The sequence below is a fragment of the Blastomyces dermatitidis genome, assembly GCF_000003525.1.
Source record: "Blastomyces dermatitidis ER-3 genomic scaffold supercont1.9, whole genome shotgun sequence".
NCBI lineage: Eukaryota > Fungi > Ascomycota > Eurotiomycetes > Onygenales > Ajellomycetaceae > Blastomyces > Blastomyces dermatitidis.
This window is the reverse complement of record NW_025544782.1, coordinates 923,580-948,551: the sequence shown is the minus strand read 5'-3', so window position 1 is coordinate 948,551 and position 24,972 is coordinate 923,580. Positions and strand designations below refer to the sequence as shown.

Here is a 24,972-nt window from a genome sequence, read left to right as displayed (position 1 = left end):
TTACTTTTGAAGGCCGAGACAAATGACGATAGCCGCACGCTTGGACGTCACGGGACGAAGCTTCCCGGCTCCAGCCAAAACCTCAAACATCCGCGTTACTCTGTGCCTTAACCACGCAGACCCCCAAAACACGACAAACTCCTTAGCCCGCCCGTCAATTTGTCAATTTACGATACTAGTCTCTTTGCGCGGCGCCAATCGACAGCGATAGTCCTAGATAACATCAAATCCGTCTTGGCAGCGGACGGAGCTTTGTTATGTTGCTGGATTCAAGCTAATCCACCCACGCAAATGATCAAGGGGGGACAATGGGCCAAATAGCATCTCTATCGTGAATGATGCATTCTATCACACCGACAATGACGAGCCTTTCCGGCTCCTCTGGAGGCACAGGGTCTAGTCTGGCTAAGGTCACAGTCATCATTGCAGGTGTGGCATCTTTAGTGGCTACATTCATATCTCTCATGTATGCCCGGAGCCCCCTCCTTCCTCTCCTCTCCCTAACCTCTTTCTGCTGACATTCCACTGATTTGATTTCTTGCCTAGATCGATATGGCTTCAAACGTGAGCAGTACCTTCGGCCTGAAATGTATATATTACCGAATAATAACGTGGAGTGCAGAAAAAATTATCGGAAACCGTTGCTTCAGCGATATGTCGTGAGGATACTTTTGATGTCGGTGGATGATGTCCTTTCCTATGATTTGGGGCAGCTTGCTTACGGTCTCTTAGGGTTCCAATATACTCCATATCGTCGTGGGTGAGCATAATTTCGTTGAAAACTTCTGCTTTTATAGTACCAATCCGTGATATCTATGAGGTATGCGCTCGACCCCGAGGCCTGCTAGAAGCGCTCCACTGACTTTGTGACATTACAAGGCATTTACGATATATACATTTTTTCAACTCCTTATCAACTTAGTTGGGGGAGAACGAGCTCTTATAGTCATGACACACGGACGTGCGCCGGTGCAGCATGCTTGGCCCCTCAACCATTTTCTTCGAAAAGTCGACATTTCCGATCCACACACGTTCCTTGCGATAAAGCGTGGTATTCTACAGTATGCATGGTTAAAACCTATCCTTGCTTTGGCTTCCATTATCATGAAAGCCACCGGGACATACCAAGAGGGATATCTTGGTCTCTCCTCTGGATATCTATGGACTGGGATTATTTACAATATAAGCGTCACACTTAGTCTTTACTCGTTAGCACTGTTCTGGGTGTGTATGCACGATGATCTCAAGCCGTTTCGCCCCGTCCCTAAATTTCTTTGCGTCAAACTCATCATCTTTGCTTCATATTGGCAAGGGTTTTTTCTCTCGATCCTACAATGGCTTGGCGCTTTACCCAATGGGGTTGCAGGTTATAGTCCCGACAACCTTGCAGCAGCAATCCAAGACAGCTTGATTTGTTTCGAAATGCCTCTCTTTGCCCTTACCCACTGGTACGCCTTCTCATGGCATGATTATGCTGATACCTCTGTATCAGCGGCGCGGATGCCAGTAAAGTTCGCGATTCGGGATGCATTTGGTATCCGGGATCTCATCGAAGACACCAAAGAAACTTTTCGCGGAGAAAACTATCAGTACAGGATATTTGACTCCGGTGATAATGTAATGGCACATGAGGAATCCGAGTCACGTCTAGCCAGACTGATGGATGGTATGAGATATGAAAGGGGCGGGAAATCTAAATATTGGATTCCCAAACCAGGTGAAGCAACAAGTCGGACGCCTCTCTTAAGCTCGCCAGCCTGCAGTCGAAGGAACTCCCAAGGCTGGGCCAAAAGAGGCAGCGCAAATAATGGAAGCCTTAATAATGATGATCCCGAAAACTTGACACTCGATGAAGAAGACGAAAGGCTCTTTGTGAATGCGAGAGCCTTAGAATTCGGAGATTACAATGTAAGCAATCGCATCCCTAAGCACAATCTGTGATTATAGCTAACTTATCCATCAGTATCCAGTGATAACGGCCAATGAGGTACCACCCGACCAGCGACTTCCACGACGGACAAGGCCGTCCGTCTCAACCCCGCGCCGAAACCACACCGAAACAAGCTATGTGAAGAGAGCAGCTAAACATAGGAACAGACGCATTCATGGTGACAATGAAGCGTCAGGGAGTTCATCGGGCCGTAGGTCAGATCGTAAACCAAAACGGCCTATTAACGGGAACAAACATCACAGTAGCTCCAGCATCTCCTCTCAGTCCCGTTTGAGACGGAGCCAACTAGTTGACCTCGTGGATGACGTTGGAGAAGCCGAACGCCAGCGGTTTGAGAGGCCTGAAGAAGGAGGACATAACATAGTTAACGAAGCTCGTTTAGTGTGAGTACCAAATTTCCATAGCGTACCATAAGGTCCACAAAAATCTAATCCTATTCAAGTGGTCGGTCCGTAAATGCGAATGGCCAACATGAAAGCACCGAAAGCAGGCCCATCGCCCAGCAGTCGATGGAACAAGGCCACTCAGTCGATGAGGATAATGAGGCAGACACCGAAAGCCTCGCAGGGAGAAACATGACATACGGGTCATTCAATGAAGAACGCGACGCCTGGGGTGGATGAATTTGAATCCAGTGATTTATGGGTGCGAAGCGATAGTTATTTTACTGCAATGTCCTTTTTTTGGTTCTTGGATCAAGCCATTTTTTTCCTTGTACATGTACATGTACGTCCAGTACATTACCGATTGGCATGGCGTTTTGGGGAAGTAACTTGGATATTGGATACAGGCCTTTTTGCCTAGTCAATTTCATGAAACAGCGCAAGGTTATAGACATATACACTAAACACTTTTTGTTTCGTGAACTTCTGCTCTGGATATGTTACAATGATGACGGACGAAACTTCCGCAGGTTATTGGGCTCTGAAATATACGATTCACCCCTACGCTCTACTGACCACTAAAAACTCCGACGATCTATATATCAAACAAGGTGTGGGTATATTACAATTTGCGGGTGTGGAAAATAGCTGATTAGGATTTCCTCAGGATGCGCCGTAAGGGCCGCAAGAGCAAAGCTGTTACAGAAACAGTTACCACGGGGCCAAAGAGTGGAAAGTTTCACCACGTTATTTGCATGACACGGTCATTGTCGTATATGTCCGGGCCTCCGCCAATGTCAGGTTGACATGATATTGAGAGGATCGGAGACACCGCTGCAATTTCTCGGATATACATGGCATCTCTTACATAGATCCAATTGTCATGACCTTTACTAGAGCTCTCTTTCGTACAGCGAGAGTCCCAGAGAATGGTCAGCTAAATTCCCAAACCTTCCCAAAGTTCTTATACAGGCCTAGTATCAGCAATCAAGGCTACAGAAGACCAGGAGTATAACAGACACGCTTGTCCTATTTCACTAATCCATCCGTCAATGGCGGCCCTGATGTATAACTCAACTACGTTCCGGCATTCAGCATATTCTACTACATCTCTTGATGCTTCGCATTGCTTATAACCACGTTACCTAATGGAAAAACCCTAGGCCAATCTCCTGTAATCGCCAGAAGGGCGACCAGAGATCCAATGGGGCCAATGGCCACCAGTGAAGGATCTGAAGGGCGACGTTGATTTAATTGGCGCCGACTTTCATCGAGTTTCGGGACACTTCTAGGCGGTTTGCTGATTTCTCAGGGGTGGGCAGACAATGCGCGAAGAAACTGCTAATAATTACCGTCCATGGAATGAAAGAGCATTATAGCAATTTTTAACAATTTGTCTACGGACCCCCTTGAGGAATACAAGACGTGTCCGGGACGTGTCCTGCCCCAGGGGGTTTAAGCCGCCTCGAGTCTGGCATGGATTGCCTTGTCTTCACGGAGGTCACTCCCACAATATCGAGCTTCTCGACGTTGTTGAGCTGCTGTATTCCCTGGAGTATAGTAATACTAGGGTCTTCACCGACCGAAGGCTCCACGTTCATGGGCTCCCTGAGACCAGCCGAAAAGTCCAAGGCAAATATTCGAGCGTCTCGCCCTTCGCGAGATGGCACAATGGCAACGGGGCCTTCGGATAAGACGAGAGCGCAGGGTAGAGGTACTTAAACCAGGATTCAGATTAGGATTCTCGCTAGAATGTTAACAGTATGTGTATTATTAAGTTATGATGGTGACATAGATTCTGGTGCCCACTGCTCTACAGGAATTAGCTTTAAGCGGACCGAGAGGGCTGTTGGGGATGGAGGAAGACGACGACGACGACGACGAAAGGGAAGCCGGAAGTCTCATCATCCCATAATATCCTTTAAAAATTCCGCGCATTCGTCGTCATCGCCTTCATCCTACCACAGACAGATCAAGTAAAACTGAGTACGTGCTTGAACGGCATCATTAGTCGTGCCAAATGTCCGACGCACAGGGACAACTGGCTGATAAACTTAGATCCACCGGGCCTCTAATAAAAGATCGATCCTGGTCTGCTTCTGCCAGCCTGAGATGAAACATACCCGTTCCCTGAATAACACTGGTCCTTTGATAAATCCCCTGGGCTCATCCGGCTAAATCAGAGCGAACCGCCGAGGTATTAGGGGGAAGGTGTCAGATATCAGATCGAGAAAATAGGGGTTGGGCTTTGTGTTAAAGCATCAAGCAGGTACAGGGTACCAGCCCCATTAAAGGCCTAGCCTAGAACTCGCGAGTGTTTATTGCGGCGTTTCAAGGATATCATCTTGCGCACTCCGCTAAAATCTCCGACATCCCCCAACGCCCTCGTGGTTTGGATGACATACACACTTCTCCGTTCGGCTTGCTTTCAGGTTTTGCTTTATATTCCAAACTGGCACAGGAATTGCCCCTGTCACCCGGGCTTGAAATAGGAGACTCGAACCAGCCTCACAGTCGCTCCTAGGATGTTTGGATGCAGTGTGTTCGTCCGTCTTGAATTCGGGCATCTGGACCTTGCGCTTTCAAAGGTAGAAGAGGCCAAGTGCTGAGATATAGTGAAGCGAATGCTTACAAGAATTCATAATGGATGTTGACCCCTGGTGGCGGAAATTATCTCGGATGCGCAGAGCAGCGAAAGCCAGCAATAAATTTCACAATCCATAACATTTTGATTGAACTTCAAACCCTTTGGGCACCTTTCAATGGGCCATTAACGCACCGCGTGCTATCTACTGCAAAAGTTTCAGCATGTTCTTGGATACATTTCCATGATCTGTACAGAGTACAGAGTACAGATTACACAGTACGGTACGGGGTGGACGGAAGAACGCCAGGAACATCTTCAGCAGCTGATCCATTTCAAATTATCTCCGCCGCCCCTTACTTTTGGCTTGGCAGAAGGGCTAACAAGGTTGTTTCTGACAGTTATTTAACTATCGAATCAAGTCCGCTCTCTGCAGGGCCAGCGTGCTAAAAACAATTAGCCCCTCACGATGGTGGACAGGAGCAGCAGAGCCAATCCCTAAGCGCCCATATCGCGCACATCAGACTACGCATAGTGTGCAGCTGAACACGGTTGGGTTGGGCGCACCACAACCTACAAACAGGCCTGCATGAAGAACATCACTAACTATGCAGTCGCAGCCCTTCGAACCCCCACATTGCCGTCGGCGAATTGGGTTGAACCAGAACTTTTGATATTGCTGGAGCTTGCATGTTTATGGATCCAATTGGCTGATCACAATTAGCTGCAGACCAGTTTTCTTCCCGATAACGCTGCACTAACCTCAACGCGCATTCCGCTCCATCCAAAATGTTCAAGGATGAGGATGAGATATCCATGCATGACAACGAAAGCCTAAGAAACACTTCTACTACCGCTCATTCCATGCTGCAAGCCCGCGAGGCTGGACTTAGTGGCCTACCATCACCACCACCCCTCTTTCTACCGACCCACACTTCCCAGATAAGCCCTATGGGAGTGTAGTCTTTCTATGTATGTATATATATTAATGATGTCCCTCTCAAGCGCCGACCTTCTGCACTTAGTGCTACGCTCCACTGAAGGGTCTTTCTGTCTGTTTCCGGACCCAGTTACCATGAAAGTGGCCGAGTAATGACAACAGCGTCGATGGAGCAAGTGGGCTCGGGGCTCAAGCAATGGCTCGCTTGCTTGACATGTATCTGGCATCAGGGCGATGAGCAGGCTCATGAGCGTCCTGCTGCTGATATGGGTAAGTAGGATTATGTTTCGCGCTCTTTGGGAATCATTCTTCGCGAAGTTCAAACTTACTAACACCATTTACAACAGGAGTCGCGCGAGAGATGAAACTATGTCACGATCAACCTCATCTTGTCCCGCCAATGAAGCTTGTCTTTTATGATGACCTTCCAGGCCCAGGTCGCTCTCGTTCATCAAGCATATCTCATTGGGTTTCTGAGGGCTGGACCCTCGCATCCAAAGCAACCGATCGAGTATCTACCGGAAGGAAATCCACCAAGCGCAGCTCCCACACTCCCACAATCAGCGGCCCTTCGGACTTCAGAAGACTTAACCCTCCCACTTCTCGCCTTGAACCTTTCCGTCCCCTAGAACTCAGCATCTATCAGCCAGGGAATCGACTATCAGATCTACCGGAGTTCGACGTATTCGATATTAACATCCCTAACAAGTTTGAATCGTCTGGCCCCAAACCACCACCGAAGGTCTTCTCGCCTCTCGATAGTTCCTCCATTCATAGCGCTCCCGTACCGTCGTTCAAGGTCCCTAGAAAGCCAGTTGGTTCCATATCACGCAGGCCACTGTCAGTCAGCGACCGCATCGAAGTGCACGACCATCGACCTCAACCTCCTGAGCGTATTCTCGACCCTGCTCCGGGGATTTCTGCAGACAATATTAAGGCTCGCAACAATACTCATGCGCGGCAGTCACGAACAGAAAGTGAGCCGCTGAATGCTAACAATAGCCTCATAATTGAACATGAGAAACAGCCACCCGTCACAAGCAGTTCAACGGAGATGGGCGACTTACCATTCCCCTCTCCGCCAGTAAATACTATCGGAATGGAATCGCAGATAGACCTTATCTCGTTCAACGGCCAACCAAAAAAGAGAAGCAACCCCCGATCTCATAAAGTCGCCCAATGGCTCTTCCCCAAACCTCCATCCTCTACCTCAGATCCAACATCCCAAGCCGCCTGGACCCCATTGACTTCACGTCCTCGGCAAGCAAGCCAATCAACAATACACTCCCGCACCCTCAGCGGCTCGACCGCTTCATCAGCAAACAACTCGTCCATGACCGCGTGCTCTAGAAGGACCCCATCGCTCTCCAGTGCCATAACCGCGACAACCGTCCATCCCCCACCATCTATTCCAGGGACGCTAGACAACGAGGCCGAGGCAACTAGAACAACGATCGGATTCAACATGTCCCACGGCAACAGCAACAAGTTGTTTGCTTCTCGTCTGGAAGAACCTTGCCCCACAGTCTACGAAGCTGATCACCACCACTTCCATCATCAATGCCATTTTGATGAGAATGACAAGTTCCTCGTCACTTCGGAACATACGTGCCCTGTTGATTTTAAACCGGATCGGATCGGCATGGCTTTTTAATTTTCGTTTCATCATCGGTTTCATGACAACGCCTATCTGTGTCGAAACAACACACAGCCAGCCATGAAGCTAATCTTTTACGCTTTGGGGGGCTTCACCGGTTTATCAGACCCCGAGCTACACCTACAACCTATCCAAAGTAGAAAAATAAAAAGACTTTTTATAAGCTAATCTTTTACGCTTTGGGGGGCTTCACCGGTTTATCAGACCCCGAGCTACACCTACAACCTATCCAAAGTAGAAAAATAAAAAGACTTTTTATTTCCTTGCACGAAACGTATTATTTATGAAAACCACACAAGCCACATCATTCTCTCCGTATCATGCGATTCCCTTGTTTATTTAACATACCCCTTAAGTACACCCTTTTTTATTCCGGAACAATATACTCCTCTACCCCTTACCGGTTCACATCCTCATATCGCGTCAGGTTTCGGCTACAAGGCCAAACTTGTGATCACACTCCCCCTACGCTAGGTTACTACAGTCTTCCTATCCTAATTAACGTCCTTGTCACATATGCGCATTATGGTTTGGAGGGGATATGTTTTAGTGGTTATAATCCCCATGTTCGTTTGGTCATTGGTCTTAGATGGATGACCAACTGGTTGGACAGGGCCGGTAGGATTGGGTCTGGGGAGGGCTAAACTTCGCGATTTTCTTTTCTGGCTGCTTTACCTTTTATTTTTTTTTCATGTTTTTCATTATTTTTTCATTTTTTCATTTTTCATTTTTTAGTTTATATTTTTTATTAATTTATCCTTTACTGCCATTCTTTCTATTCAAAGATGTCTGTTGTATATGATTTTATGATTACACCTCTTTGAAAAGCTAATTAGCGATTAAATATACCCCTTTTTTTGCGAGCTTTGTCCCTTCGTTCAAAATATTATGACTAGTTATCTATACGGCCCTATTTCTAATATATCACGAGCACAATACCAAAACCCACGGACAATCAAGCACAGTGAAGACAAATAAGTACTACGAAAAGGGGGCAGGCGGGCTAGCTAGCGCCTCAATCTCACTCCATTTGCTATCAACAATAAATATCATCTTCGTAATATCATCCATAAATAAAATATCCATCTATTTGTTTAATCTTCCATTGTCCGTATAATCTAATGATACAGTATATCGCGCCTCATTTGGGAATGGGGAAGGCGTTCACCAAGTTCCCAAAATGAAGAAAAACATAGAAGCAGAGCAGAAAACAACCACCGCAAACCAGAACAAGAAAGAGTCAAGAGAACAGAAAAACAATTAAACAAGAGAAGGTTCTCGATGGGTATCTTACATACGTACGTAGGCGGCGGGTGCGATAGTGAGGGAAAAACGAGCAAATATAGCGGTTGGCAAGCGAACAAGCTGCATGTGCAATCGGTGAGCAATAATGGCCATGGAGGCGCGGAAAAGAAGAGACATATTTTTGAAATAGTGGGGTAGATCATCTCGTCCGCAATATGCATAATCAAGAAACAAGGAAAATGGAACAAGGGGGAAGATAGAGCCAGTCAATATTCAAAATGTCAATGCCGAACTGTGGCGTGGTAGTGGCGGCCATGAAGGTCCTGGGATGGGGAGTGTAGTAGCAGGTAACAGAAGGAAATTAGGGTTTGAACGTCTTCAAGACGGGCGGGTAGACTTGACGCCAATAAGGGAAATATCTATTCTATTAATGATTGACAATTTTAACTTTTCCAGGATCCCCGTATTCAGACTCATCATTAGAGTCGTCATCTCCCTGAATCCCCAGGATTTTCCATGCACGATCCATGACTCCTTTGCCTTTGGTAGGAGGAATCTGCTCTCTAGCGTCGTTCAACGACGTCGTCGTCGTTGTTTCTCGCGAGCCAGAAACTTGGGTCAATGAAATCTCGGCAGCAATACCTATTGTATCCGGGTAACGCGAACTTCTTCTTTTGATTTTGGCTTCTTTCCGCGCTCGTAGGCGCTCACGCCGCACCACTTCGTCTTTCCATTGAGTCCATTGCTCGTACTCCTCTCTTTGCTGAAGAACTTGGTACCTAGTTGTTGACTTGATCGGTCGCCATGATAGGCGACTTGTTTCATCTGGGGGAAGCGTGGTCTTGAGATCCACGAAATTGGATTCTTTGGTGAGCTTCAGTAGATGCGTGAGCACATCCTGGCATTCAGATGCGGCATTGTATTCCGCCCGCTTGTCCTCGGTAGCGACTTTGCGTCGAAAAAGGGGAGTATCTAGCCAGGCGCGCAGGTGGTTTGTACGTTGCACAGAATAAGGGTCCATAAAATTCGCACGGCGATTGTCTTCGCGGAGAAAACGCACTGCGGCTTGCAAGTTTGCGACTTCTACGCGGAGGGATTCGTTTTCCTTCATCAAGGCGGAAGAAGCAGCTATATCGATAGACATAACACCATCTGCACCAAGCACGACGCCAGTGGATCCCGATGCTCGCTTGGCTTTTTCCAGTCGAGCCCTATAGTCATCTCGTTCACGCTCCATGTTTTGTAGGTCGGCTGACTGTTTTTCTACAATGCCTATTAATTCTTGTTCCTTCGCTTGCAGCGCTTCGAACTTAGATTCGAGATCCTTGGCTAGAGCAGCTTTCTTTCCAGCGTCACGCATTCTCGATTCAAGAAGTTCAATTTTAATTGTCTGTTCCTCAAAAGCTTTGTCTTTGACGCCGAGTGCAGTAGAGGTTTCATGAACTTCATTCTTTAATCGCCTAATCTCCTCATCTGCATCTGGAGAAATTACCTTGTTCGACTTAAGTTCTTTCGCCCGTAGAACCCACGGGGCGGGATGGCGTTCAAACTCAACAGTTTGGGTCAGATCGGACGAACAATTAGAGGCCTCCTCGAGATATGATCCCAAAGTGCGAAGCTTATTGGCAGCTATGGAGAGAGCGTTATTATCGTCCGATTCAGCCGCAGCAGAGGACGGCTGAAGAAGAGACATCGCTGTCTGTGACATATTGGAAGCAATTTCAGTATAGGTGACTGGGTCTGTTCGCCCTTCCTCCTCCGTCAGTAACACTATATTCTCTCCAAGCTGCCTGGCGAGTTCTGCAAGCTCCTTAGCTGCTTCTTCGCATTTCTCAAAGGGCTCTGCGCAGTCTCCGGTCAATGCAAGGCATCTTGATTTCAAATCATCCAAATACCGGGTAATTTTCCCAGCAACTAGTTTCCCAGTTCGAGTTTGGTTACCCAGCGCATCTATTTTTTGATATAAGAAGGGACCCTCCTCATCATCATCGCTAGGTGGCGGTAGCTTAGCCTGTAACGTGGATCTCAGTTGGGAAAAGGATAGAGCAGCATAGTCCAGGTACGTCTGCGTCATTACTGAGCGCATGTAAATTTCATCGGCGTACGATTCTAAATTGGATGGAATGAGCGTTTCGGCTAAGTGTGAAAGCAGCGCGATCGATCGTTGGAGCTCAGTCGCACATTTCTTTTCATTGAGCTCATTTTTCTTCAATCCCTCGATCCAGAAATTGAGAATGCGTTCCACGGGTTCAAGTTCGTACAAAGCACCTTCGAAAGTCGAAAATTCTTCAATAGAGCAGCTGTTAATGAAATTGATAAATCTGTCGCAAAGGGATGCGATCCATGTTAACTTCTCAAGAACCTCATATGCCGTAAACACGTCCTGACCAGCCGATGCGGATGTATGATCGGATATTCGTTCTCGTACTGTGGTGGCCATCAGAGTTGCCTTGAAACTGACTCTTTTAAAACGTAATAAGGCAAGAATCGGGTTGCGTTCGCTCTCGAAATATTCAGGAAGATAAAGTTTCATAATCTCTAAATGCTGTGCGGATTCCTCTGCGGCCATACGACCTAGTTCCACTTCTATTGTTTTCGTTTGAGCTTTAGAAACAGATGCTTGGAGCTTCATGTTCAGATCCATCATCGCTCTCGAGCGTGCGGTTAGCTCAGTTGACTCCGTTTCTGTGAGTTGTTGCGATACCCGCATATCCTCGAGGTCGCTCTGTAGATTTGTGACCAACTCTCGAAATTTAGACAAAGTATACTCCAGGTCCTCTATAACCTCGTCTTGTTGAGCCATTCTTCGTGCCTGCTCAAGGTAGACACTCTCCCTGAAATCAATTTCCTCTTGTAGTTGCTTTTCCGTCTCCATGTGATTAATTTCGAGCTCGTCATTGATTTCCTTGAGACTCTCAAGGTCTTCAATAACCGCTTTCAACTCATTCACTTGCTCTTGATACTGCATATTTTTCTCGGCCAGTTCCTCAATCATCTCTTCAGCACCAAGAGCTTCGACTTGCTGTTTAAGATCCTCCATGTTCGCCTCGGTAATCAAAAGCTGTTCCTTTGCGATCTCGTAGTTAGCTTTGATAGCAGCGAAATCCTCCAGCTCGCCTTCCAATTCTTTGATCTGATTCCGTAAGTCGGTCTCTTGCTGCTGTGTCATATCGCGGAGACGAATGAGTGCCTCGCGAAGCCTTTCGTTTGTTCGCTCCATCTGGAGCCAGCCTTGGCTTGACTTTTCCTCCGGGCTCATCACTTGGCCCAGTTCCTCATTCTCTTCTCTTAAGACTTCAACTTCTAATTCTAGCTCCTCTGCTTTCTCTTTCAGGGCTTCGAACTCGGTTTTAATGGCCTCACACATCTCCTCAGCCATTTCCCTATCAAGCGCAGCCATTTCGACAATTGATTCATGTTCAGCTTGAAGATGTTCCGCTTCTTCAACTCTTGCCATGGCATCCTTTAGCTGTTTCCGTAACTGTATAATCTCCTGTTGCTGCGGCTGGTATTTCGTTTGTAGCTTTTGAATTATCGCCTCGAATTTATCCCTTTCGGATCGCAATGTCTCCAGAGACTTCAATTTCTCCCTATCTTCCGCTCGCTTTTTCTCCATCACTCTTATCTTTGTTTTTAGATCTTCCACTTCTTTAAGCACAGGATTGGTTCCAGAGACCGATCGTTGTGCAGCCAAGGAAGCTCGAGGGGCGGAGGTCGGTTTACTTGACTCTGAGGGCGTATTCGAGGTTTCTGTATCACCCGTCTCCTCACTCATCTCGCTTGTAGCACTCCCGATTTTTCCGGCATTAGCTGTCCTAGTAGCTGTGGGTCTCAGAGAAGTCCGTTTCGCCGGACCGGTAAAGGTAGGTCGTGGTGGTTGAGAAAGAGGACGAGAAGTTTTGCCTGCTGTACCCATTACAGATTGTCGAGAACCTTTGGCAGCGGTGGGAGTAGGAGTAAGGGCCATTGAACTACGGCCGCTCAAGCTCTGTCTGGGTCTTGACGCGGCTGCGGACGGCCGCGACGCAGTAGTGGGCGGTCGCGAGGCGGTTGACAATTGTTTTGTCGGTGATTTTGTAGGGGACTATAAAACTTATTAAAACATATTCAAAAGAAACGGGATGGAGGATATATTCCCCTACCCTGAGAGCTCGACCAGGCGCCCCAGGCCTTGGGGCTGGCGAAGGGCTGGAGGTGGTTCTCTGAGTCCTAGCAGCATTCGGCCCAAGTGCACTTTGTCTTTTCGGTACGAGACCGCTACCAGGAGCACCGCTCGGCGGTCTGCTTCTCTGAGAAGCTCCATTTAGTCCTCCTTTCGGTGTCGGCTTGCGCTCCTCTCGTTTGGGTTGTTCCAAAACACTGACAACAGCAGCGGGCCTGATGAACATTCCGAAGCCATGTTCGCAGTCGAAGTATCGTTCTCCCTGGACAGATCCATCATTCTTACCCGTTGGCCCATTCAGTTCCACGCCAATCCAATCTCCAGGAGCGAAGCTGGTACTGCCGATGAAGCGGATTACAGCGTGTCGGCCATCGGATAAACAGACGAGCTGGCCAGGGGAAAGATCACCCATCTTTGAGGCGGAACTTCCAACTGTGCATCAGAAAACAAACGCAAGACGGAGATGACCCGGGACAGCAGACACGCAGCTGTTGGACGGGCTGTATGTTCCGGGAGTTGTCGTTGTTGCAGAATGTTGTCGTCTCGTCTCTAGATCCTATATTGGGCCCCTTAACAAAGTTCAGGAACCGGTTCGGTTCGCGACCTGACAAACAAGACAAACACAGCTTGGCACGGACCTGGGGGTCACAACTATCTATCTATATGTGACTTTATCTCTCAAGGAGAACAGCAACCGAGACATATCAAACTCCAAGAAAACAGCACCACACCGAGGACAGTTACTCCTGGTCCGTTCTTCAAGGCCTACTACGCAACCTTGTCAACTGTAGACTGGTTCTTCTTCCCTTTCACATACGTATGACAGATCTTGGTTCGGACCTGATGTTTCTTTCACGTCTAGAGACTGAACACGATGCCTCTACATGCAATTATTATATAACAACTGGATTTTAAACCATCTCACAACCTTCCAGGTACTACCGGGAAGGGGTTATCTATGTCTACCTAGCGGGAGTTGTGCTCAAGAACTACCTTGTTCTCCATCATTTAAACCCCTTCTACCGGGAGCAGGGTTCGACCAGATTTTCTAGTTTCAGGTACTCTACGGGTCGAGTAACATGATAGTGACAAAAAAAAGGAAGAAGAAAAAGGCCATGCTGAGGTATTATACTTCTAGCTCAAGCCCAACCCGAAATTAAACATGCCGCTACGCTGATGTATGACAACTATGGGCGGGCAACGACAAAACTTTCTGGGCGGAGGAAACAATATGACATCAGGGAATAATGTCGGTTTTTCTTTAGATCTGTGTCAGTTAACGCAGGAACCAGACACACATGGTTACAGGGCAGCCCTCTTCTCTTCTGAATCTGACCCTTGGCATGGCATTGTGTGCGCATTTCTTCAAATGCTCTACCTATCCAGCAGCAAGTGTTTCTAGCAAGGCTGCGGCGAAATATTTCACTCCGTGCAACCCTCCGAGCTTCATTACATACTAGTGTATGGGGTTTCTGTCTCGTGCCACCAGAGGAAATCCCTTTAGCTAGCTTTCAGTTATTCTATCGATGGCCAAAAAAACACCAGACATATGCATATTTCCCTCATTTTGGAAGACTACCAAGCGATACTTGTGCTATCCATAGCGTGTCCATTGCTATATCGACACGCCTGAGACGAGCTACCCACCATGCCCAACAAGGCAAAATAACACAGGATGTGGAACAACCTGTTGAAGATCCTCAGAGGGTGAAACTATCATGTCCTGGCAACAGCTTCAAGGGGAGTCAAACGCAACCCCATCCGGAGCGCCCAGAAAGTTGGTCCTTAATAGGAAGGAAATCGGCGACGGCCGTGGATTCTCTAGGAAACCCAGGGCGTTTGTACAGATTAGCATGGTGAGGAATGGAGGGTGTCGAATGACGGATGATATTATTGAAATATATGTTACAAAGTAGGGCCCCAGAGGAACTAGAGAGTCATCCGTAACCCTGGCCCATCAAAAGGAATACTAGCATCCGAAGACGCCGGCAGAGGGGCGTGCAGGCATCGCGAAAAGAAATTCATGGATGCCTTTTCATGGATGGATTTTGTCCCGTTGAGCCTCTTGGATGCACATCTCGAGAGGAACTACTCCGTACCCCGTAAAAGTTGTGCAGATGAGCATCCCCAGAACTCTTGGGGATTTACGCTAATGATGCAACCCGGCGTTGACGGCCCCTGGCAGCCAAATATTATTCCATCGGCATGTCGGCGGCTTTGTTGTCCTGTGGCTGAATCAACTTTCCCGCTAAATTCTCGTATCAGCAATGTACAAGAAGCCAACAGGAGCGAAGATCTCACGCGTTTGCTGCTTCATAAACTCTCCCAAAACCATCCAGCCAAAGTAAAAGACGACGAAGTGGAGAGAGATTGCCATAGAACGAAAGTGTCGAATCGTGAATGATCCATCATAACATCACTGCCCCTTTACCCCTCACGACTGGACTCAACATTTCGTCTTCCGGGCACACGGGGGTCCTAAACCGAAGAACCAGAACAAAATGACACGGTACTATCGAGCTCTCTGTCTCCAAATGCAGCCATTCGGTATTTCAAATCGTGCCGCTGTCTGGATGACAACGTCCCATCTCTGTCTCAATCTGCCAACCTCGACCTCGACTCCGCCACGTTTTCAGGCATCCAGGAATTCCCGTTCTGTTTCCTTCAGAGCCCTGAATCGAACCAACCCTTCTGAGTCTGCTTCAACAGCATCGAAAAATTGTAGGCAGCAGCAAAATGGGCCGTGTGCAATTCCCCCGGCAAATCGTGCTTTCTCGGCGCCGAGCAAGGTCGGCAGAATTTGTACGTGAGCTCCGACATCTGCACCAATCATCCAGCACCAGACATCAAATCGGCCAGTTCTCGACCCAACACCCGCGAGACAGATCCAGGCGTTGGCTGGATTAAAAGTCCATGATGCGCTTGAATAGCTTTGAGAAATAAATATCGAGACGCATTTCTCGCGTGCAAATATATGTCCTGTTAATATGTCTGTTCGAAAGTCTCAACTTCGAATAACAAGACATTGAAAATTCTTAATCCCATCTTTTGGCCTCCCTTGCTTACCACTTGGATATTTAATTCATTTTTATAGCTTTATTCAAGCTCAGTTATTGATTGTTTGAATTAATTTTTGCTAGACGACCCAAACATGGCAAAACCATGGGCAGATACACCGATGAGCCTGATTTCAGAAACTGGCTACAAGGAACGCTCTGATATACCCCCTGGCCACTTTGCCATTACCGCTGCGCAAAACATGGCCAACCTACACAACGTGATCATCCGCGGCTTCAACGCTTCGTATAACCAGTGCCTCGCCGTGAAACTGGACACTGTCGACGCGAGCGATTTCCTCCTATATAACCGCGGTTTATATAAAAGCATCAAAACTCACCACGATGTGGAAGAGGAGATCTCATTCCCGAGCCTGGTAAAGTTGACGGGGGTCCAAGATATCATGGACCAGAATATACAGGAACACAAGGACTTTGATGAAGGCCTTGAGATGTTCCGCAAATTTGTTTTCGAGACGGATGCCAAATCGTACGATGGCAAGAGATTACAGGAGATCATGGATATTATGTTTCCGGTGCTTCATAAACATCTGGTCGGAGAGATCCGGACGCTTCTTGATCTTGCGAAATATGACTCAAAAAAGTTGGAGGAATGGTGGAGCGATACTGGGAAGAAAGCGCAGAAGGATCTTGACGTATTCCAGTATGCAGATTCCTTTATTTTCCGCCCCTCTCTTATGATATGAATATCCCTTTCGGTCTTTTATCCCGATGTTGATTTTCTGATTTAACAGAGACGCACCCCTGATGCTCGGCTGCATCGATTCCACATTCAAAATGGACGGGGACTCTCGGCTTTTCCCCCCGATCCCAGCCCCGATTAAGTACTTGTCGAAGTATATTCTCGAATGGCGATACTCGGGTAGATGGCGCTTCAACCCGTGTGATACATTTGGGAACCCGAGGCCCCTAGCGTTTCCCAATCCCGGAGGCTCTAAACTATAGAGTATCACCCAATCTGCTGTTCTTTTTCTTTCATTTCTCCCTGGATGAAGAGGTAGCTTTTTGATCCATAAACTTTTTCTATTATGTATAATCTCACGAGTTTTGCTCTTTTCTCTTTCGTTGGGCCCCTTTAGCCCAGGGCGTTGCTTGCGTTTTTACTTGGGAACGTATATATAATTTCTTGTTATTAGCCAATACCCTGTTTTTTATCTGAACAGTCTCCTGTCATTCCGAACTACACCATACTCACGAGCATAAATTATAGCTATTCGGTCACTCTAGAAAGTGCCAATATGCATCGCGCAAATTGAGCTTTTTTTAATAAATGCATATCTATAAAGTTTGATAACATAACCATAAAAGTCTACAAGACCGTATATTTAAACCAAACACGCCCGAATGCATAAATCTTCCTTAAGCCGCTGAATTCCTCGACTTGAAAAATTGCGGGAAGAGGTCCCGAAGCTTCTCGAGACGACGAATCTGATACTTCGACGCTGGCACCTCTGGTGGAGTAAGATGTGGCTCCACAAAATGCACCGTTTCCCAACCACGTGCCTGGGCACTTCTGCAGTTCAGGGCGGAATCATCTGTCGCAGAAGTTAGAGGGAAATTTTTTTTTTTTTTTCAGAAAAGGGATACTTTGTTGCAGGGCACAAAATCTGATATATCTATTAAAACTCACCAATGAAAAAACACCCTTCCGCCACCGTCGCCCCCGCCTCCCTCTCCGCCTTCTCAAACATGGACGCCTCAGGCTTACAAACCAGCTTCGGCGCCGCATAATCGCAAAAGGTAAGCCCTTCAAATAAATCTTCCACGCCCAGCAGCCTCACAACCCTCTTGCCATGGGTGCAATACGCATTTGTGAACAGCCACAGCTTCACCTTGGAGCTGTCGAAGTCCAGCAGGAGGGAGCGCAGCTGCGGATCCGGTTTTAGGATTGAGTCGAGCGGCAAGGCGTCGTCGACTTTGCTGTTGAATTCTAGCGGGTTTATCTTGTGGTGTCTGGTTAGGCCTTCGATCGCGAGGCCGTATTCCCTGTAGTACTTCTGGTGAAGCATGACAGCATCTTGAGGGTCGAGGGAGAGGTGCTTGGCGAAGAAGTCGTCTGTTTTTTTGTTTTGTTTTGGGGGGGAGAGGGTTATTATTATGGTAATATTTGGTAACGAGCAGGCATGAAACGCATACCAATGAGTTCTTGCATCAAGTCGTGAATTCTATTGCCTGGTTGGTTTTTAGTATGGTTATTCGAATATTAGAAGTATCCCTTTTCAGGAAGGTCGCAGCGCAGACATACTTCTAGAGTAGAGCTATCACGGGCAATATGCGTATATCGTTAGTTAATGTCCGCAATCTCATAATAAAACCAAGGTATGTGTCCAGTGATGTTCCATTCAAACTACCAGTTTAATGTTTCATACATACACAGTTATCAATATCGAAAAAGAATACAGGCCGTGAGTCGTGAGACGTTATGCTTGGTTCAGGCTTTATGCTATTCTCGAGGGTTTTCTCTTGTAGCGCCATACTGGCAACAGGTCCTCTATTGCAGAAGACCTAATGGATGTCCCTTTATTTATTTTGTATACTTGTTCCAAAAACGATATCCACGGGCGTTAAGGAGCATTGGAGAATGTCGTCATTCAAAAACAGCTTGGACTGCCCGCCCTTTCTGTTAAGCGCTAGAAGTAGTTAGTGCCACGTGAGATGGGTGGTAGTTAATGGATAACTCCATGCTTAGATAAAAGTAAAGTCGATACATAGTAACTACTTATCATCATAAACTTCGTTCCCAACACAGGCAACTTAAAAGTCATATATATAATAACTAGAGGTATGCGGAAGTATGGGCCTGGATAAACGATATTCCGGTACTCTGGTTGCTGGTTAAACCAGTTGTGCATTGTATCCCTTGAGAAATGAATATATTTCTAATCGCTCAGGACAACTAACCAGGCCTAGAGTCCAACCTTGGAACTCTGTAAGAGAGAGTTGTAGGTGGGTTGGTTATTTATATGTTGCGCTTCGTGCCAGAAAGCGAAGCCTGTCTTGGTTGAAACATGATCGATAGGTATATCGGGCTTGCGTAGGAGCTTCCAACAAACTTCTCTCATAACTTGCATGTAACTTGTTGATAGTTGCTCCGGCTACTGCAAAAAGTGTCCACATTAATAGAAAACCTTGCTAGCTAGATTATAATAAAATACTAGACATATCCCTCCCTCCTCCATGACTTATTACGTTATCCCTGAGCCCGGCTTACATAATGCCCATGGCTGGCTCTGGCACGCTAAGCCCCAAACGGCCTAATGCAGGTCCGTGGCGGCTTCCGTAGCAAGGTAAGCGGTAAGCGAGGAGGATAAATCTTCCTTAATAACTCTCTAACCTCGACGCTGGGACTAACAACAGCAGAGCAGGCCATTCTCATCTCTTCTCATCAGGGTTGTCTGCTTCACACTCAGCGGGAATGCATGCAGTTGTAGGGTTGCCATAATATTTCTGAGACTTGCCTTTGGGGATAGAGTCACATCTGGTGTGGAATTATCGTCATGGTTGCAGCTGAGAGTGTTATGGCCCCGATAAATGGCCATCGTGGCCATCAGCCAGACCTGAGGGAGATGCTAGAGTACGAGAAAATCGTGAATTTGCACGACCAGATATTCTCTGGACATCACCCAAGATTAAAAGTTCCCCAGCATGTCATCCGCAAAGTTACCCCCCGATCTGTCCAGACCCCTCCACTCCCTGGTCTTCATCCAATGCCTCCTGAGCCTCCAGCGGCTCCGCAGGCAAAACCGTATCCCCCTTCTTCCAGCACACAGCCCAACGCAATGGCATTGGCGAATGGCTCTGCTGCTAATACTGCTGCTGCTGCTGCTGCTATTGCTCCTATTCCTTCGGAGGCGGTTGCCCCCTCCAGTCATAGTGGCCCCAGTGGCCCTCTAACTACTCAAAAACCAGTGTCTGAAATTGACCCTATATTCCTTACCAAGTCTGACGACCTGATTAGAGCCGAAATACAACTCCAACGTCAGCGGGTTGAGCGTACATTACGTGACCAGCTGGAGCAGAAGAAGATTGAGTACAGAAGAAAGACGTGTCTCCAAGAATCAAAACCTGACTTCGATGTTTCGGAAGTCTTGAGGGAGGCATTGCAACTTGTTAAGCCTATTTCAACAACTGATATGGATGGGGCTAATGCAAACACCGCAGCCAGTGATTCCTTTGAGGACAATTCGTTTTACTCGAGCAAAGCCCCCGATTCCCCTCAAGTTAGCGACCAGAATCAGCAGTCATCCCCCGTCCAACCAGAACCGGCTCGCCCGGTGGAAGCTGATGAAGTTCCTTATGAAGGCCATGTAGACCGGCAGCATGTTGATAGCGATCGCGACATGATGGATGTGGAGATGCAGGAACCGTATAATGTTGCTGCCAAACGTGGACCATTGTCGAGGAGCCCAGAAAACCTAACCCCTCGTCGCCCCAGTCCTAGCCGATACTCCGCCCGAGAGCAGCCTGATATGTATGATGAACCAGAATACTCCCCACCGGGTCCAGATATTCCTTCAGGTGGTCGGAGAGACGAAGAGGGAGAGTATATTCAAGAACCAGAACCAGATATAAACTATAGAAGGAGAAGCTATGGCAGGCCAGTGGACCGTGGTCAAGATACACGACGTATCACGCCACCAGGCCATGATATTAGGATCGCCAGGAATCATATAACATCTCCAGCTGCTCCCCAGCCCTCGAGAGTCTCGCCGCTTGCTGTAACAAAGGTGCCGTCGCTTCCCCAAAGTCGACAACAGCGGCACCCGCGCCCGATTGATAAAGTAGCCACGACCCAAGGATCTGGACGTACAAGCCCCGAAGTTGCTCCACAGCCGATACACTCCCGAAAGCGCCGACGTGTCCAGGAGAATAGGGATAGACCTCGTGCTCGTGTTGCCAATGAAGGAAGGGTGGCAGATTCCCCCGATCAACCTTACATCAAGCCCGAGCCAATTTCTCCTGTCCCATTTTCCGACTTGCCACTTGCTAGCTCATCAAGACAACGGCGACACCCCGAAAGGGCTGCTTATGTTGATATTTCCTCTCCACGATATTCCCCTGTGGAGAATCGTCGGGAGAGTGGACAAAGATACGAGGAACATGCAGATAGAGGCTATGATATTGGACACCCTATTGATCTGAGTATCCCGCGGTCTGCGTCCAGAGTTACTTACAGGAAACCTGCCCGCGATGACCAAAATCTACGTCGTGTTGCAAGCTTACAAAGTGCTAGGCAACCTGAATATATGCATGATTATTTAGAGTCGCCCGTTGACTACCAACCACGACTCGTACGGGCCACTTCCTATGCCGTAACCGACCGCCAGCCAGAAAGGGTTAAGTATTATGAAGAACCTGGGCAACAGTACAGCAGACGATATATCACGGGGGACGTCTCTCCTCCCCCGCCATCAAGGTTCCGTGGACCTTATCCAGAGATGGAGCCTGAGCCCCGTGTTATGGCCCCGCCTCAACGCCGTGTCGTCGTTGACGCTGACGGAAATCGATATATTGAACAAATAGCAACTCCCGCCCCAAGGCTCCAACCGATGTCTACTCCATCGGCCAGATTCTCAAGGATGGAGTTGTACGAGGGCCCTCCCCGCATGGCAACTGGTAGCGTCCGTGCCGCTTCCGTAATGGAGGAACCCTATCGTGACCGCCGCTACGCCCAAGACATGCCGCCCCCATCTGTAACCTATCGACGGGCGCCAGCGCCAGAATACCCGCGCGAAGTCGTTCGTGAGCGGCCTGCCTACCCCCGTGAGGTCGACGAGCGAGGACTCATCGATTACGCCCCGCCTCCTCGGCATGCAACCTATTTCGAGGAACCCTTGCCCCGGGAAGATATGGTGAGGATGTCCAGCGTTCGGCCCCAGCCGTCACGGTACGAGGAACCCGTACGCCAACCACTGCAGCGCATGCAGAGTGTCAGGCCCAGCGGGCGTGAGATAAGTGTATATGTGGATGATGAGTCCCGTCCTCGTCGGGAATATGCACCCGTTGAGCGGGTTGGGTATGCGGCTGCTCGACCTATGAGGGAGGAGCAGTATTATGATGATTAGGAGGCAGGGAGATCGGAGATGGAGGGAGTGCAGGGTGTGATGTACAGCGGGTCCCGCGGTGTTACCAACTGAGGATTTTCTTCGTTCTTTCGTATATACTGATATTTTTATTTGAGCGTGCGCGCGTTGATGAGTTCTTGTTGGGGTTTGTCCGGTGGTGTTATGGGGGGTATATGTTCGTGTCAGTAACGCATATATGGGAGAGTGGGATTTAAACGATCTTTTACCTGGCAAGCGGGCGGGCCTTCTACATCGGTTATTATTTGATTTATTGAAAGCTTGATTGCATTACGGTTTCCTGGTAATATTTTTGAAATGGCTCTACCGGACATTCTATTTTTCGTATTAAAGTTACTTTTAACATTTTTTACCCTGTAACTCTTCTATAGTTACATGGTCGTGGACAATATTATCATTAACACTTACATTAGTTACCTATAAAGAAGATGCCTAGAGTTGAATTATATTTTCTTCGGCATTTTTGAACTGGTACAGATTCACATTCCGCCCCTTTGCTTTAAATCACCATGCAAAATTTCTTTTTTTCTCCTTCAAGCACTGAGGACGAGGACACCCTTTTTCCCCCATAAACTTCTAGTACTCTTATAGAGGTTGCTCGGGCTTATTATTCGGCAGTCCCTCACCTTCCCCACCTGGAGAATCCCATCCCTCCATCTCAACCAGACGGCAGAGCGAGGAAGCCGTGTGGACAAGCAAAATGAGCCAAGCGGGGACGGTGGGAACGGGAAGCCCAAACATCCCGGCAGCTAGCAGCGTAGCAGAATCAGTCAGCATATGGGCTGTTGCTACTCCGTAGTTTCGACTCTTTCATGGCTCTCGGTCGCGATCCAGCTGTGGAGAGCAGAACTTGCCCTGAAGAAATGTTGTTCCCGTCGAGGATCCGCGACCGAGCCCGGGTCCCTCCTTCAAGGCTTCATTCAACCTACCAACCACATACCATACCGTGGAGGCGCGGGCGGAGAGTCTGAAGCGGGTTCAAATTATGCGGAGCCTCGCGAGCAGCTAGATCAGATCAGCTACTCCGTAGATCAACGGGGAATGCGGTTAACACATCCGAGATGGGTCTGTCAGCCCCGCTACAGATTACTTTCTCCGTTGGCCATGGAAGGATAAAGGCCCCATGGAATCCCCCCAGAAGCAGAGGGACAACTCATCGCTGCGCATAATTGCCGAAAACAGGACATTGCAACGTTCACAGACACATCAATTTACCGCTTAATTAATAACCCCTCGTCGCGTCCAATCATGAGTGCTACAGAACCAGCGGTAGTGGAAACTTCAACACCCGCGCCAGTCAACGGTGTCGGAGCAGATTCCGTTGTAGAGGTCGACGACGCAGACGATGCAGGCTTCGCCTATGGCGATGATGACTCTGATTCTGCCGTGAGCGCTTCGATAACATCCTCCATCGTCAACTATGAATACGCCAATGGCAGACGATACGCCGGTTATCGACGGGGCGAGTATCTCCTTCCCAACGATGAAACAGAGCAGGATCGCCTAGATCTGCTCCACCATGTCTTTCTTCTCCTAAACGATGGAAAACTCCTACGCGCACCCATCGGCCCCATCCCCCAAAGAGCTCTAGATATTGGAACCAGCACGGGAATCTGGGCACTAGCCATAGGGGAAGAACGTAGGGTTAATTTACGGTGATTACACTGTGGATCCACCATTCCACCCGTGTCACGTGTCGCTGATCGTAACACATGTTCCACCATTATATTCAGTGACATGTCGCTGAATATTAAATGTCAAGATGGTGTTGAAATGGCACAGGACTTCTTGACATCATTGGAGGACAGCTCAGTCACCATGTAATCAGCAGATGCCACAATCAAGATACTACTGAGATACTGTGAGCCACAATATACTGTCCTATCAGTGAAATCAATACTTGTATACTATTCAGCTAGACTAGTTAACTACTTCATACAAATCAAATTACTATCTAAAGAAATGAGACATCTCAAGTGTAATGTAAATATCTTATTGTCTGAGATTCATATATTAAATAATCATCATTTTCATCAGTATTCAGTATTGAAATGTCATATAATACTGTCTTTTAAACTGCTGAAAGTCTGATAATAGTATAACTATCAGAATTCTCTTATAAAATCAGCAGATTCAGCAGATAATTCTGCTCAACATAATATAGAGAAGTAAGTGTAAAGAAAATTCACTTAATTCTTCTCATTTCATGAATAAAGATAGTTATAATTCAGTCAAGATCAGCTCTCTGATATTGAAGAATATTTCTCTTCATAAGAGAGATTCAGTGAATGCACTCTCTGATTTATATATTAATAAGTCAATAACTGATTGATTGATTAGTTGAAGAGATATACTGAACTGAGAATGTTAACTTATTATAGAAAAGAATTGAATGATAATCTAGTTTCAAAACTGAGAACTTATTTCAATCAGTATCATAGAATTCTCACAGATTATTAAGAAATAAATGAAGTAATTCAAGCTTGAAGAGATTTATAAATTATATACTGACTTTCTCTGACATCTTGCTTAATAATAGATAACTAAAAATCTTTGAGATAATATAATCTTTTGTTGACTCTAACTTAATAGAGTAGTTCAGTGAATCATCATTATTATCTAATTCTTTATTTATTCTCAGAAGATTATTGAACAGTGCTGAATAAACTGTATATAGCTGTTGAATCTTCTGCATCAGATGTAAGTCAGATCTGTTAAAAGAATCTCTTAATACTAGTTATAAGATGTAGCAAAAGCTCTTCTGCAAGAGTAGTATCTTCTTCACATTTTAATAATTTATTCACTACATTAGATTCTTATAGTCTTGATACTTATTCTTCTCTGTCAGAATATTGCAGTTATTAGATACAGTGTATTCTTTAATCAGCTT

At 47.1% G+C, this 24,972-nt stretch overlaps 10 protein-coding genes across 11 annotated transcripts; 7 read left to right on the top strand and 3 right to left on the bottom strand.

Moving 5' to 3' along the window:
• Window positions 1–359: 359 nt before the first annotated feature.
• On the top strand, window positions 360–2,574 carry BDCG_07560 (uncharacterized protein; the record flags this gene model as incomplete). The annotated part of the gene is made up of 7 exons (XM_045423347.1): window positions 360–466; window positions 547–564; window positions 623–676; window positions 733–820; window positions 880–1,908; window positions 1,964–2,334; window positions 2,394–2,574. The coding sequence occupies 7 exons, from the start codon at window positions 360–362 to the stop codon at window positions 2,572–2,574; spliced, it is 1,848 nt and encodes a 615-aa protein (XP_045278763.1).
• Window positions 2,575–3,503: 929 nt separating this feature from the next.
• Window positions 3,504–3,935, bottom strand: BDCG_07559 (uncharacterized protein; the record flags this gene model as incomplete). Its single annotated transcript, XM_045423346.1, has 1 exon — window positions 3,504–3,935. One exon carries the CDS (start codon window positions 3,933–3,935, stop codon window positions 3,732–3,734), a length of 204 nt encoding a protein of 67 aa, XP_045282205.1. The 3' UTR covers window positions 3,504–3,731.
• Window positions 3,936–4,005: 70 nt separating this feature from the next.
• On the top strand, window positions 4,006–4,314 carry BDCG_17581 (uncharacterized protein; the record flags this gene model as incomplete). Its single annotated transcript, XM_045426686.1, has 2 exons — window positions 4,006–4,048; window positions 4,154–4,314. The coding sequence occupies 2 exons, from the start codon at window positions 4,006–4,008 to the stop codon at window positions 4,312–4,314; spliced, it is 204 nt and encodes a 67-aa protein (XP_045282204.1).
• A 1,696-nt stretch (window positions 4,315–6,010) lies between these two features.
• BDCG_07558 (uncharacterized protein) lies at window positions 6,011–7,512 on the top strand (the record flags this gene model as incomplete). Its single annotated transcript, XM_045423345.1, has 2 exons — window positions 6,011–6,128; window positions 6,206–7,512. The coding sequence occupies 2 exons, from the start codon at window positions 6,011–6,013 to the stop codon at window positions 7,510–7,512; spliced, it is 1,425 nt and encodes a 474-aa protein (XP_045278762.1).
• Window positions 7,513–8,274: 762 nt separating this feature from the next.
• Window positions 8,275–15,837, bottom strand: BDCG_07557 (dynactin). The gene is made up of 2 exons (XM_045423344.1): window positions 12,903–15,837; window positions 8,275–12,844 (listed from the first exon to the last, which is right to left on the bottom strand). Exons 1-2 carry the CDS (start codon window positions 13,332–13,334, stop codon window positions 9,188–9,190), a joined length of 4,089 nt encoding a protein of 1,362 aa, XP_045278761.1. The 5' UTR covers window positions 13,335–15,837; the 3' UTR covers window positions 8,275–9,187.
• Window positions 14,641–14,838, top strand: BDCG_07556 (uncharacterized protein; the record flags this gene model as incomplete). Its single annotated transcript, XM_045423343.1, has 1 exon — window positions 14,641–14,838. One exon carries the CDS (start codon window positions 14,641–14,643, stop codon window positions 14,836–14,838), a length of 198 nt encoding a protein of 65 aa, XP_045278760.1.
• Window positions 15,838–15,881: 44 nt separating the features above from the next.
• On the bottom strand, window positions 15,882–19,107 carry BDCG_07554. 2 transcript variants are annotated; one of them, XM_045423341.1, is made up of 6 exons: window positions 18,708–19,107; window positions 18,373–18,629; window positions 18,245–18,257; window positions 18,136–18,171; window positions 17,630–18,055; window positions 16,876–17,534 (listed from the first exon to the last, which is right to left on the bottom strand). In XM_045423341.1, the coding sequence occupies exons 2-6, from the start codon at window positions 18,472–18,474 to the stop codon at window positions 17,359–17,361; spliced, it is 753 nt and encodes a 250-aa protein (XP_045282203.1). In that variant the 5' UTR covers window positions 18,475–18,629; window positions 18,708–19,107; the 3' UTR covers window positions 16,876–17,358. The 2 variants fall into 2 exon arrangements, with proteins under 2 accessions (XP_045282202.1, XP_045282203.1); XM_045423340.1 differs by having other exon boundaries at window positions 15,882–17,534; window positions 18,373–19,107.
• BDCG_07555 (hemerythrin HHE cation binding domain-containing protein) lies at window positions 16,074–16,944 on the top strand (the record flags this gene model as incomplete). The annotated part of the gene is made up of 2 exons (XM_045423342.1): window positions 16,074–16,642; window positions 16,734–16,944. The coding sequence occupies 2 exons, from the start codon at window positions 16,074–16,076 to the stop codon at window positions 16,942–16,944; spliced, it is 780 nt and encodes a 259-aa protein (XP_045278759.1).
• Window positions 19,108–19,496: 389 nt separating the features above from the next.
• BDCG_07553 (uncharacterized protein) lies at window positions 19,497–22,064 on the top strand (the record flags this gene model as incomplete). Its single annotated transcript, XM_045423339.1, has 1 exon — window positions 19,497–22,064. One exon carries the CDS (start codon window positions 19,497–19,499, stop codon window positions 22,062–22,064), a length of 2,568 nt encoding a protein of 855 aa, XP_045278758.1.
• Window positions 22,065–23,330: 1,266 nt separating this feature from the next.
• Window positions 23,331–23,906, top strand: BDCG_07552 (uncharacterized protein; the record flags this gene model as incomplete). The annotated part of the gene is made up of 2 exons (XM_045423338.1): window positions 23,331–23,737; window positions 23,816–23,906. 2 exons carry the CDS (start codon window positions 23,331–23,333, stop codon window positions 23,904–23,906), a joined length of 498 nt encoding a protein of 165 aa, XP_045278757.1.
• Between the last annotated feature and the right edge of the window lie 1,066 nt (window positions 23,907–24,972).

Excerpts from the sequence above, each read along its gene's own strand:
- BDCG_07554 (XM_045423340.1), bottom strand. The coding sequence starts at position 18,474 with ATGGCGCTACAAGAGAAAACCCTCGAGAATAGCATAAAGCCTGAACCA. Across the intron at positions 18,056-18,135 it reads CTTGATGCAAGAACTCATTG|ACGACTTCTTCGCCAAGCAC; the intron begins GTATGCGTTTCA and ends ACAAAAAAACAG. Across the intron at positions 17,535-17,629 it reads GGAAGGGTGTTTTTTCATTG|ATGATTCCGCCCTGAACTGC; the intron begins GTGAGTTTTAAT and ends CTTCTGCGACAG.
- BDCG_07557 (XM_045423344.1), bottom strand. The coding sequence starts at position 13,334 with ATGGGTGATCTTTCCCCTGGCCAGCTCGTCTGTTTATCCGATGGCCGA. Across the intron at positions 12,845-12,902 it reads CGCCTGGTCGAGCTCTCAGG|TCCCCTACAAAATCACCGAC; the intron begins GTAGGGGAATAT and ends TAAGTTTTATAG.